This window comes from Cheilinus undulatus, linkage group 12 (assembly GCF_018320785.1).
Source record: "Cheilinus undulatus linkage group 12, ASM1832078v1, whole genome shotgun sequence".
NCBI lineage: Eukaryota > Metazoa > Chordata > Actinopteri > Labriformes > Labridae > Cheilinus > Cheilinus undulatus.
The window spans coordinates 33,621,779-33,634,679 of NC_054876.1; the positions used below are offsets into that span (position 1 = coordinate 33,621,779).

The window sequence follows — 12,901 nt, forward strand, 5'->3', positions numbered from 1 at the left end:
GCCTTTTGAGGTTGTAGTGTCTACCCCCGTGCAGTAGGGGCGCTGTGTGCTGCTTTAAAACACGCTGCTCTGACCCCTCGCTTCCCTGTAGTAGAGCGCATTGTTGGTGGAATCAACCTCAAGCTGCAACTTTTAGCTAGCTTTTGATAATTTGAACATTAAACATCCATTTTAAGGCATTTTTCCTGCTGCAGCAAAATAACCGACGCCGAATGTAACGACAACTTGTAATATTCAGTGGCTTCGATAAGTGTGTTTTGTTTTTACTCCCACGGAGGAGACTTTAGGTGTGCTTACTTTCTGAATTGTTTGCTAGTTTCGTGCCAACATGTCTGGAGGAGCTTTCCGTAGATCATCGGGGAATAACGACTGTCGGATATACGTGGGGAATCTCCCACCTGACGTCCGCTCACAGGATATTGAGGATTTGTTCCACAAGTATGGAGTAATTCGTGATATTGATCTGAAGAACCGGAGAGCGGGACCACCGTTTGCCTTCGTGCAGTTCGAGGACCCGAGGTGACCTGCAGCCCCCCCCCCACACACTTCGATAGCCCTTTGTTAGACCAAAACATGCTGTTATAAAACATTAACGAGGGCTGTTACAATACCAGTGTTTTATATAATAATATCAGTCTAGTAAAAATTATATTACATGTATGCCTGATATGTAACCACGCTAACAACAATAGAAGCCATAGGCATCTAATATTGGTTAAATTCTTGATTTTTATTAACAGAAGTAGTAAGGTACATTCCTTCACACTGTCCATATTGTGCAAATTTGATCTTTGCCATGTTACTAATTTAACAATTTCAGTTGTTGTGCTCTAGTTTGCCTACAGTTCTTGATAGTTTCTGTTCATCCTAACACCTGTTTTCATGCAGTTGGATTTCAGAAGCGCTAGCAATCATTTGAATAACAGTATCGAAAAAAGTAACTTAAATTTTGACTGCCCGGTATTCATTTGAATAATGTGTTTAGTTTCTCCACAGCTTCTCTTTTATTTCGACTGCAGTAGTTACGACGACCCTTAGGTTGTAATTTAGAAGTTCCCAGCAGGACATCCCTCTCTGGTTATTATGGCCGTCCTGGTATAGTAGTTCAACGTTATACCGAGATGTGCTTCCAGTGTCAGATTTACCCCAGTCAATGCTGATATACTTGACCAGTGGCTCCCAAACTCTTTCTGCCATGCCCCCTTTTGGTAGGTGAAAATTAGGGATGCACGATGGAACCACCACGCAAACCTACTATTTTTAAGAGAAATAATGTCAATAGCACATCAATTCTAGCACAGGTGTTGAATAGAAGGAAAAAAAGTTGTGTACATACATTAGCGTCAGTACAAGCTGTAGGAGTTTTGATTTTTTTAGCTTATGGATATTGGGGGGGGGGGGTTATTGTGCATCCCCACAGGTTATGAGACCGACTGCAATACATTTTGATGCCTTATTTTTTAAAATCTGCAAAAGCAACCTAGAGAATCAACATACAGAATGCCTGCAACTGCTGCTGCTGGGTGCAAATGTCCAGGACAGAAATCAGCAGGGAGATAAGATGTAATGTTTGTCCACAGGGTTGCCAAAATCAGCAGAATCAGAGGTTCATCTACCAAGGTCCAATAAAAGCTTTGCCTGATATAGCTTTTTCAAAAAGGTGAACCTTACTGTGGTTGACTTTTCCCGTTTGGCATTGTAATTACAGAACTTTAGTATTTTATATAAGACAATTAACAGCATAAAAATGTTCTTTTTTGTTGTGTAGTCATTGGAAAAGGTGATCTGTTAGTTATTGAGGCACACATTTGTGGTTATTACTGAATGCATGCAAATATCGAGTACAGTTCTGCTCTTTCATATATGTAGATAAACCTACTTTATTAATCTGATCTGCTTTTTTGCCTTTTCTTAAATTTATTTGCATGTTTTCCCAATTTTGTAGCCCTGGTCTGTGGTGGTTTTAACTCCAGAGTTGCCACGCTAGAGAAATCTCTACGATATCGTCAGTCCAACAGCCTTGGGGTGTTTCCACAGCGCTGTGATAGCTCCGTAATGAAGCTTCACTGTTGTTGGGCCTTGAGACATTCGTATTGCACCGAAACAGTTTGCTATTTGGTGTCCTCATCTGTCAATTGGCATTGCAAGATGGGAGAGAGCATGGCACAGCAGATGCCTACACAATATGCAGCAAGTGCTGCACTGTACTGGCTCTGCTGATCCTGTTCTCTCTGTTACTACCTCTGAAGTTTGCACCAAAGGGGAACACCTTATCCCACGATTACACCATCCCAACATTAATACAGCAGGCTAAACATCTCAGGGTTGTAAATATCATGGCTTCAAATGGCACTGTGAATTGGGCTTCTGGTTAAAATGTTTCAACGAAACATGTTTGTGCTCAGCTGATGCAGCTTAAATAATCGCTTCTACTTTTGGTTTTCACAGGGACTCTGAGGATGCCGTTTATGGACGTGATGGTTATGACTACGATGGCTACCGCCTTCGTGTTGAGTTTCCAAGAGGTGGAAGAGGAGGCGGAGCTGGTGGTGGAGCAATGGGACCACCGAGGGGAAGGCAAGGTCCCCCCTCCAGACGCTCTGAGTACAGGCTTATCGTGTCAGGTGAATGCAGCAAGCCTCCGCTTACATTTAAACTCAGTTGATGACTGTGTGAGTCTTACACTCTCTTTTTCCCATCAGGCCTTCCCCCCAGTGGAAGCTGGCAGGACCTGAAGGATCACATGCGAGAGGCAGGTGATGTATGTTATGCCGATGTGTACCGTGATGGCACCGGGGTAGTGGAGTTTGACCGCAAAGAGGACATGAAATACGCTGTTCGTAAATTGGATAACACCAAGTTTCGCTCCCATGAGGTACGTAGAGGGTTACAGCCTCTGGCTAGATTTAATAAGGAATGACTCTTGGACTACGTGTTGGAATTGAAAATGTTTCTCAAAGGAGCAAGGGTGAAGACTGTAAGTGAATTTACTGCAGTAAGTAAAGGCCAGTGTAAGGTTTGGAGATTCATGTTATGGTGGTTTGCATTATAAACTCTGGTTTATGTGCCTGTTTTTGTGAACTTAAGATTATCTCCAGGAAGGAAGTGATCTTCAGTGACTTTTTATTTTGTAGAATACAGTATGTAAGTGTTTTTGATCTAGTGTATGTTTTAATTCTTGCTTGAAAAAAGTGATCTAATGATACCTTGCAGTAGAATTAACAAGCAACACATAGGTGAGCAATTTAAAAAAGTAGTAGATGTTAGGTGAGTAGAAAAAGGAAAAGACAAGTGTGCAAATTTTGCTAGACTGATAAACATCACTAATAGCATTACCAGCGTAATTCGGTATGTAAAGCAATGCTGTGCTGTTTGAGACACCAACAATAAATCAACTCTGAAAACTTGCTTGCATAAACAAGTGCCAAAGCCATAAAGATTACTTTGTGCATTGGTGTTTCAAGGATTTAGGCTTATGATTAAAATGTTGAGCCAGTTGTGAATTCATTTAAGGGGACAAAAAATTAGGAAAATTCAGTATCTGAACCCTGCATGTTAAGACATGTTGACTCTATTGAATTAATATTAGTGTCTTCTAGGATTGGGTGGATAAAAAGCACATTATACACTTGCTGTTGTGCCTTATACCTTGTGTTTAAAGTCGCTTATTAGATGACTTTTACAGGTGTGCTGGATGTTGTAATTGGAGTATTTTCAGAATTGCATCAGGACTGATAATCAGATGAAGTTTTTGTCTTTTTCCTCTATGGCAGTGTCCCCCCCCCCCCCCCCCCCCCCAATATGTACCTAACAAACGTGGACCCCCCCATAGGACCCAAGACAGAAGAAAAAGTGACACACTGCCATCAAAAATCCCCATAGAATTTTAATAGTTTTACTTATAAACCCCTAAAAAGGCCTATGCATGCTTTTCTTATAAAAAGACTTTTGTATTAACTACTTAATAACTGCTTTATCATGGTTCGGGGGTGGGGGGGTTGCTGTACCCTGTCTAACTGGGAACCAATGCTCTATGGCACGTGTACGCTCTCTTTTCCTCCCCCTCCCTCCCATCCTCCCTGAGGTAATAGGAGAAATAATAACACAAAAACATTATCATAGAATCTAGGAAAGTGAAGGGATGTTCTGTGCTTTAAAACAGATCATGATGGGCTTGAAATGTATTTATATCCATCCATTTTCTATAGCACTTATCCCATTCGGGGTCACAGGGGGCTGGAGCATATCCCAGCTGTCACTGGGTGAGAGGTGGGGTACACCCTGGACTGGTCACCAGTCAGTCGCAGGGCTGACATGTAGAGACAGACAACCAGGCATGCTCACATTCACACCTACGGCTAATTTAGAGTCACCAGTTGACCTAATGAGCATGTTTTTGGTGGTGGGAGGAAGCCGGAGTACTCAGAGAGAACCCACACATGCACGGGGAGAACATGCAAAATCCACACAGAAAGGCCCTGACCGGGAAGCGAACCAGGAACCTCCTTGCTGTGAGGCAACCGCAAGAAGTTTCCTGCCGTGCAGCCCATGCATTTATATTTGAAATTTATTTTGATTATAGGATAGGATTATATTTTGATTGTGTTATTCATTTTTATTAGTGTGGCACAACAAGTTTCCCTCCCAAATCTTCCAGCATCTCCCAGTCCTTAGCACCGTTTAGCTGGCCTGACTGGGGCCTGGTGCATCGCCAATTTAACTATAATTTAAATTTTTTCAACTCAACATCTCTTAACATGAAGGGCTCCTTTAAATACTTTGTGCGTGTCAGTGTAAAAGATTATGACAAAGTGCAACCGTGTTTATTTAAAGGAGTAAAAGAAGAGATTTTCTAGAGCTCTAAAAGTTTGTATTAGATTTTGGAACTGTTCAACAAATGATTAAAAGCTATTACTTATATTTGTAAAAAAAAAAAAAAAAAGAACGATATTTTGCTATTTTATTGTCAGATAACAAAAAAAGAAACCTTTTCAAATAGCCTTCAGTGTCATTTTGTTGAAATAATTGTGAAATCAGTTCTGAATTGAATGTATCCCTAGTTTATAATGATTTCTAGAAACAGTAAACGGGCAGAGTAAAGAATCGTCTGTCTTTGGCATGTCATGTTCTTCTAAAAAATAATATCTAACATGGATTTGACTTTACATCTAGCAGACTCACCTGGTTGCTTCACAGGGCATTGATAACTTCTGTGTATGTTTAGGGAGAAACGGCCTACATTCGCGTGAAGATGGACGGTCCCAGCTACGGTCGCTCCAGCTCTCGTAGCCGCAGCCGAAGCAGAAGCAAGAGCGCATCAAGAAGCTACTCCCCCCGACGCGGCAGAGGGTCTCCACGTTACTCCCCCCGGCGTTCCCGCTCCCGCTCTCGTTCCCGCACCTAAATTCAACTCAACCAAAGCAAAAACGTGCCTCAGAGCTGCAGAGGAAATCGTCACATCACATAACAAATCCTGTGTACTTGTTACGGGTCATCTTGTGTTCCCTCTATTCTCTGGCTTCTGTTGGGTTCCCTGTTCCCTCTGCTTTAGTTACGTTTTTTTTTTTCTTTGGTTTATGCAGAAGATCGTTTTTTGTGTGCATGGCTCTGGCTCTGTTTCACTCTTATTCTTTTCCTCTCCCCCTCTTATCAACATTTCCTCCTGCTAATTGTCTTTCCTCCACACTTTTCCCTTCTTGCTTGTCCTTGTATGTTTCGTGTTTCATTTGTAAAATATTTTTACTTCTCTTATACATACACTTCTGTCCTCTGACCTTCTTGTGTGTCTCTCTGTAGAGTTCAGAGGATCAGGATAGGATACGAACAGAGGAAACAGTACATATTAGGATAAACAGAAGGAGGAGGAGGAGTCAAATATGGCACCAATGGTATGATTGCTGTGCCCTGTCTAACTGTGAAATCTACATTATAAGGCTCTCAAGTTTCTTTTCATAAACTTGACAACTAAGTGTTGTTGTTTGATGTTTTCAGATGTTTCAAGTTTGTATTTCGAGACCCAAAGTTTGTGGTGTTTTTTTTTTCTTTCGTTAATCTTTTAGTACCTAAAGTCAAAGTTATTATTTTTTTATTTTTTGGAGGGGATTGTTTATAAGATAGTGTCTCTTTTTATACTCAAAGTCCCACATAGATACATTTATTGATATTTTATTTACATAATATTCTCTGAAGGTGTGATTCTAACTTGCCTCCTTCTCTTTGGTTCTGCTGGTATTCTGAAGGTTTGGACTGGGCTCTTTGCCTCCCCATACCGGAGCTGGATCAGGATTCAGGATCAGATCAGGATTAGTTTTAGGCTTCAGGATGGATTCATGGAGCAGTAGCACGGCAACATTTTACTGGGAGAGGATCCCGACCCCAGGCTCTGTCCACATAACGCCCCCTCAAACCAGAAATGTTATTGTGAAATTTAAATTCACACTAAATTGGCAAATTAAAAAAAAAATTAACCGAATTTTTTTTTCTTTATTTTGTGATATACCAGTGACAGAATATTTGATGGCATAGCGACAAGCAATTACTTTTAGGGATTTTATTCTTACTTTTTTCCCATTATTATAAAGCGGCAAAGCTTGGCTCAAAACCAAGAGGAGGGCTGGGATGTGCAGAATGGATCTACACGCTTAAGGAGAGTGGAAAATAGTGGGAAGGAGGGAGGGCATGGGAGGACCAGGAGACAACAAAGGAATGTGACTTAAATTTGGTTTGTATTTTTTTTTTTTCTTCTTAAGTCTTCTGAGGATGATTTCTTATTTTCTTTAGTATAATTTCCAGCATCTAAAAGCTTTATTCTCTTTTAATAAAAACTTTCAATAACAGAATTTGTGTTGTTGGTTTTCTTTGTGCAACAAATGATTGTGACCATGAACAAGTGCATCGGCTGAATACCAGCAAATTGGATCCTTTGAAGATTTCTTCTACTAAAGAAGTTTATTGCTATAGCAGGAATGTGCAAGATTTTAGAAAAAGAAAAGTTATTTTCAGTATTAATGTTTTGAACCAGCTACAGTGCTTTATTTCATACAAAACAAATGGGATGATCAGCATCATGGTTATTCTCATGAAAAAAAACTAACAAAATAAATGAAACTAAAATCTAAGTATTTTAGCCCTGTAAAGCCCGATACCTCTAAAAATAGCCAGAAAATTCTGTTTTTGGAACTGAGCTGTTCAAGCAAGAAAAATGGCCATAAAAGTTCTCTTTTTGTTTGTTTCACATTTGATAAATGAGGCATTTTTGACAACTGATAATCCACTGGAGTGCATTTTGTTTGATCATTTATCAGACTGATTCATATTCAAAAAGATATAATATGAAATAAAGTGATGAATAAAAGTACTCTTTCTGAGTAGATTTTCAAGATGTAGGTTGTTTATTTTTCTGGCCTTTTTGGGTCTCAGCTCTGACTTGTATCCGATATATCTGAAAATCTAAAACTAATAAAAAAATAAACTAAAACCAAGTACTCTTGCAAAATAAGAACTGAAATGAAAATGAAAAATCCCAAACTATTACAACCTTGGATCAGCAGACATAAGAAATAAACAAATGTTAAACAACCATCTTTACATCTGAAATGTAAACAGAATTGTCAACAATTGACTGTTTTTAAAATTTGAGTTAAGTAAAAAAAAAAAAAAAAAAAGCTGAAGGTATTTAGGAGAGCATTTAAATTATCTCCTGTTTTCATCTGCTTGAGTTAAAAAAAAACTTTGCAGTTTATTAAAAAAAACGGTGAATTCTCTGAAGGCCATTAACTGTGTCATCAGGCCTCGTAAAAGAAAGCAGAATCCGATCGAAGACTTTGTTATGCTAAAACATGGAAATAAACTAATGCTGTCAGGATTAATGCATTAATTGTGATTGATTTAGATTGTGATTAATACCAAATTTTTGTTTGAACACATTAATCGCATACTTTGCTGACCCTTTCAGCACACTTGAGTTTAACCGCTGCAACATCTCCCTGCAGCCACAATGATGTCATGAACTTTAATTTTTTTTTTTATTTCCCTGGAGGGTCCCAACCCCCACTTTGGGCACCATTAAGCTATTCCACAATTAAGGGGGAGGATAGAAGTTGCTCAAAAATATTCCTTAACCTCCAAGACCCTACATATGGCCTAACATGAGGACAGTAATTTCATGGACATTTTTAGGAATTTGCCAGAAAATTTGTATTTCCTTGGAAATTTTGTAGATATGTTTGCATCTTTTTGAGAGTTTCATTGGAAGTTAGGAGGTGAATTGGCTTTAAAATATTTTGGCATTTCGATAGAAATTTGGGAAAATTTGTTCTTTTAGGAGGTTTTATTTTCATGAGTACCTTGATGCAGACAAGATGGCCAACATACATCCAATCCATACCGGAAGTCCCAGCCGGAAGTCCATACGTCTAAGGTCAGGGTTAGGCATTAAAACCCGAGTGGTTAGGTTCAGGGTAAGGCAGTGGGGAAGGTGATATATTTGAGATCCAGCACCAAGGGTTAGGCTTAGGCGCGAAAAAGTCTGACAAACACTGGCAGCTGAGTCCAACACGAGGAAGAAACTTCCGCTTGGGATTTCCGCCATGGATTGGATGTATAGCGACGCCCATGTCGGCCATCTTGACTGCAGTTGGGTCCCTCTCTTTTTTTTTTTTTTTTTTTTTTGAAGGGAGTCTTTTGAAATTTTCAAGAAGTTTCATGCAAATTCAGGGACTTTGGATGTTTGGGAGAATTTCCTGTCATTAACATTGAGTTTTAGGGGAATATTTGAAGAAATTTTAGGGTACTTTTCATGGGACACTTATAAAATATGTTTAAGATTTTTCACCCCCAAAAAATAAGAAAACGTAGGTAATTTCTTTGAAATTTAAGGGAATTTGTGTATTTTAGAAAGGAAAATATCCAAGAAATTCAGAACTTTAGATTAGATTTTTTATGCTTGGCCTTAAACAAGTCCTTATGGCCTATTATAGTAACCCCACTCTTTCCCTCTCAATAACTGACATTTCTGACTAACAGAAGACCCCCAACAACACTCGGCCTAAACATCTCCTCTAACGGAAAACGGATCCAGTGTTGTATTTTCTGCAGAAACAGGATCTTCGGGAGATTTGGGGACATTATTTTTGTTAAAAAAAATTCTTGTTCAAAGACAAAAGGGAGCTTTTGAGCTTTTCAGGTCCTACTAATCCTAATTACGTGACGGAAAAAAACTGAAAACGTATTCCAAACAAATGCTTAGGTCTCAGGAGGTTAAGATGCCCTTACATACATGTTTTTATTGTTGAATTATGATACGTTTTTGTCATTATTGTCTGTTGTATATAAGCTTGTTTATTTTTTTTAGCCTGTTCATTCTGGGCATATCCGTTGCAAGATGCTTTAGAACTGCAAATCAATCCAATCGATTAATCCAATCACTTGGATCGATCACTTCTCCCTGGAGTTAGGGAGGGGGCCGGAAACGGTGCATTCTGGGTGGAAATAAGATGCAGGCAGCTGTCCGCAAGTGAAAAGCGCCATCATCAGGGTGGATGCTCCGGTCCAGCCAATCAGAGAGCAGCGGTGAACAGGAGGGCGGGTCAAAGAAGCACGCTTTCCTTTTTTAACTGAACGAAAATTGTACTGTTGCCCGTTACGCACGTTTCGGTCTATTCAAACAGAACGGTTGAAAGGTAAGAGCTGCATGCTTTCATGTTCAGTGTATGACTTCAGTTTGGCGTTAATACAACCTCTTCATTGTCTGCAGGGAGAGAGGGATATTGAAGGTCTCTGCTGCCTGCATGCTAATCACGTCTGTGCCTCTTGCAAATGACCCGAGGAGCAGTCTAAATGCTCCTTTCACTTTCTGTTGTTTAGTTTTGAACACCAGAAACTATTTGAATCAGTGGCTTGTTAGTGATCGAGTGCATAGTTTCATTATTAACCGAAAGTGACGCTGCTGTCAGCAACACGGTTAAAGTGCATCCTTGTCCTAAATGTCGTGTCGGCACTCTCCTTTCACTGATAACTCTTATACTTGCAAATATGACTCCTCTTAACTGAGCTATTCATACAAACACAGTAGGCGTATTCAGAGTGGTTTTATTGACTTGCATCTAGGTGTCCCTCAAAGTTTCTCAAGGCCATTTTCCAGTTAGTTGGTTTGAAGAATCTGCCGAACAACTATTTGGCTCTCATTTGAGAATCATGCAAATCATGTGTTCCAAAAAGCAAATGAGCAGACTCAAATAACAGTCAAGTGTCTTTGTTTTATAACCAAATGGTGCTTTTTTTCTTCATCCTGGAAATAGAATGTGGGATTCTGTTACAGGAGACTGGAAGAACTGGTAAAGATCCAGTGGAAACTATCTCTGAATCTCTCTGTCCATTTCAGTCAAAAAGCCAACATGTCTGACAAGAAGGCGGTGATAAAGAATGCTGACATGCCTGATGAAATGCAGCAGGATGCAGTGGACTGTGCAATGCAGGCCATGGAGAAATACAACATTGAGAAGGATATTGCTGCCTATGTCAAAAAGGTATGTCATATCAGTTTGAAGAATTGAAATACTTGTGATTTACCTTTATATCTCCTTTTTAATCCTTTTTTTTTTTTTTTAACTTTTGTAGGAGTTTGACAAGAAGTATAACCCCACATGGCATTGCATTGTTGGGAGGAATTTTGGCAGCTATGTGACACACGAGACAAAGCATTTCATCTACTTCTACCTGGGTCAAGTAGCCATTCTACTCTTCAAGTCAGGCTGAAACCAAAACCATGCTGTGCCTAAACTACTTTTAATTCAGCCCTTAACGCGTAATACCATGCTGTATATTAGCTGCCACCTTTCTGCAGACATGGCCCCACCTCTTGTTTTCCTGCCTGCTTCAGCCGGATTTTGTAAATCTGCATCACGACCACAGATGGTAGATGGCTCATTAGTCATGCCTGGACCGATGACATGCCATTCATAGAAAACGTGAATGTTAACTTCTCCCCATGCCAGCTCTTGGTCAGCATTTTGCACTTGTAACCAACTCCTTATGATTAATAATTTCTGAATATTCTTTTTGGTGCACTTTGTTGCACAGACTGTGTACATTTTTTCATATAAATATGTTGTATAATAACTTATTTTTCATGTAATTAAAAAAGCAACAGAGTTTTTGTTAAATGTCTTTTTAATTTTCATTGTTGACTAAGGTGAATTTAAAAAATGCCAAGGCTGTTGCTTACACTTAATAAAGAACATGACTTGCTGAGAGATGCCAGGTTTTTGTACGTGTTTGAACATTCCTGTTTCCACTTTAGATGTGAATAACTGAACCGTTACTGTTGCACATCTCTGGAATGTAAGCTGGTATGGGGTTTGGTATTTTGATATTTCATTATGTTGAGCACAGAAGACATTTGACACAGTAAAGTGGTTTAAAATATGTTAACGTGTTCTTGAAGTTTGCTTTACTTGCACTCACCTCTAGTCTGATTATGCTGTTATTTTTATCCTTGTCTGACCAGTGTCTTTAAGTTGTTGGTTTAAAACTGAGATCTGTAAAGTTCTTGCATACTCAAGAGGAAAACCTTGAAGATGCAGTGGACAAGACATTGTAAAGAACAGGCAAACATGGGTGCCTCAGTCAGTAACTCTTAGGCAAATGGGTAAAGAAGATACTGCAATGCCTCAGAAAAGCTTTATGTATGCAACGAGCTTGGTTCAAGTTTGAAAATTTCTGTAGTCTGCTATTATGTGAATGAGAATGTACTGCAGAGGGAAGTACAAGGTTATATGTATTTCTTTACATCCTTTAACATTTTTATAGCTGATACAGGTTCCAAAAGAACAACCAATTTCTGTTCATAATATGCAGAATATGTTGCGATAATGATAATGTTTCGATCTAGTGCCATTAAAAGAACTTCTTGTATGACTACTGTCCAGCAAATGACTATCAGAGGCTATTATCATGAGTAGTCCATTTGAGCCTCCATCCCTTCATTGACTGTGGGAAAATTCTTAAATATCTATTGTATTTTCTTATATTCAGGTATTGTGTCATTACATTCTATAAACAGCAGGGGTGGAAAGTAGTTACATTTACTCAAATTACTGTAATTGGATAGGTTTTTGGGGGTACGCGTAATCTTGAGTGCATTTTGAGTTCAGTGTTTGTACTTACATAAGTTTTAACCAAAGTAACTGAACTTGTTTACTATACTCTTCTCCCACCTCTTTTGACTACACAGTAGCACATAGATAATGAGTCCACATCCCACCCCAAAACAGCAAAAACTGGAGCATTGTTATCTCAAGGTTAAACATTTCAGTTGATTTTAACTCCATTCTGCTTGGAATGGTATTCAGCGTTGGGAGTTCTGAAACAGTGTTGATCCACCAATGATAGTTCAACTCTGCAGAGTCAACTGATCTAAGCTCCTCTCACTTTCGAATCTGGGGGATGTGTTGACACAGTGTATGTGTTTCGATACTTCCTGTTGTACAGTAATCTCTGTTGTCTCTGGTGGATTGTTTTTGATGTGAAACATATTTGCACCATGAGTGAAGTTATCAACTGAGTTAGAGTTCCTGTCCATCTGTGAATTAAGGTGTTCCCAAAGGACATACAGAGCATCAGTATTCATTGCTTTGCTATGAGGTTGACTTCTTTGTTCTAGCGTTGAGGAGAGACAAGAGTCTCAAGAGTTTCTGCAGCTCTGTCATATTGCAAAATATTTAACATTTCAAAGGGTAGTTTAACCTTAAATATAACTCTATATAAGCTAAAATGACACTGTCACTGTTATAAAGGTGTGACTTTAGCCGAACAACTTGGTTGAGGAACTATTCTTTTGTTATTCTTGCCAATTAGGAAAGGTCATATTTCACTGAAAACTCCTCAGTGGGTACTGAGTTGC

The 12,901-nt window shown here is 39.2% G+C and overlaps 2 protein-coding genes across 5 annotated transcripts; both read left to right on the top strand.

Annotated features, from left to right (window-relative positions):
- Window positions 1-90: 90 nt before the first annotated feature.
- Window positions 91-6,839, top strand: srsf1b (serine and arginine rich splicing factor 1b). Of its 4 annotated transcripts, XR_005992664.1 has the most exons (6): window positions 102-519; window positions 2,449-2,624; window positions 2,703-2,875; window positions 5,225-5,477; window positions 5,797-5,888; window positions 6,240-6,839. XR_005992664.1 is itself a non-coding variant. In XM_041801031.1 (5 exons), exons 2-5 carry the CDS (start codon window positions 329-331, stop codon window positions 5,402-5,404), a joined length of 720 nt encoding a protein of 239 aa, XP_041656965.1. In that variant the 5' UTR covers window positions 91-214; window positions 317-328; the 3' UTR covers window positions 5,405-6,839. The 4 variants fall into 4 exon arrangements, 1 of the variants encoding a protein (XP_041656965.1); XM_041801031.1 differs by having other exon boundaries at window positions 91-214; window positions 317-519; window positions 5,225-6,839; XR_005992662.1 differs by having other exon boundaries at window positions 5,225-5,888.
- Window positions 6,840-9,533: 2,694 nt separating this feature from the next.
- dynll2b (dynein, light chain, LC8-type 2b) lies at window positions 9,534-11,424 on the top strand. The gene is made up of 3 exons (XM_041801032.1): window positions 9,534-9,680; window positions 10,382-10,526; window positions 10,618-11,424. Exons 2-3 carry the CDS (start codon window positions 10,395-10,397, stop codon window positions 10,753-10,755), a joined length of 270 nt encoding a protein of 89 aa, XP_041656966.1. The 5' UTR covers window positions 9,534-9,680; window positions 10,382-10,394; the 3' UTR covers window positions 10,756-11,424.
- The last annotated feature ends 1,477 nt before the right edge of the window (window positions 11,425-12,901 follow it).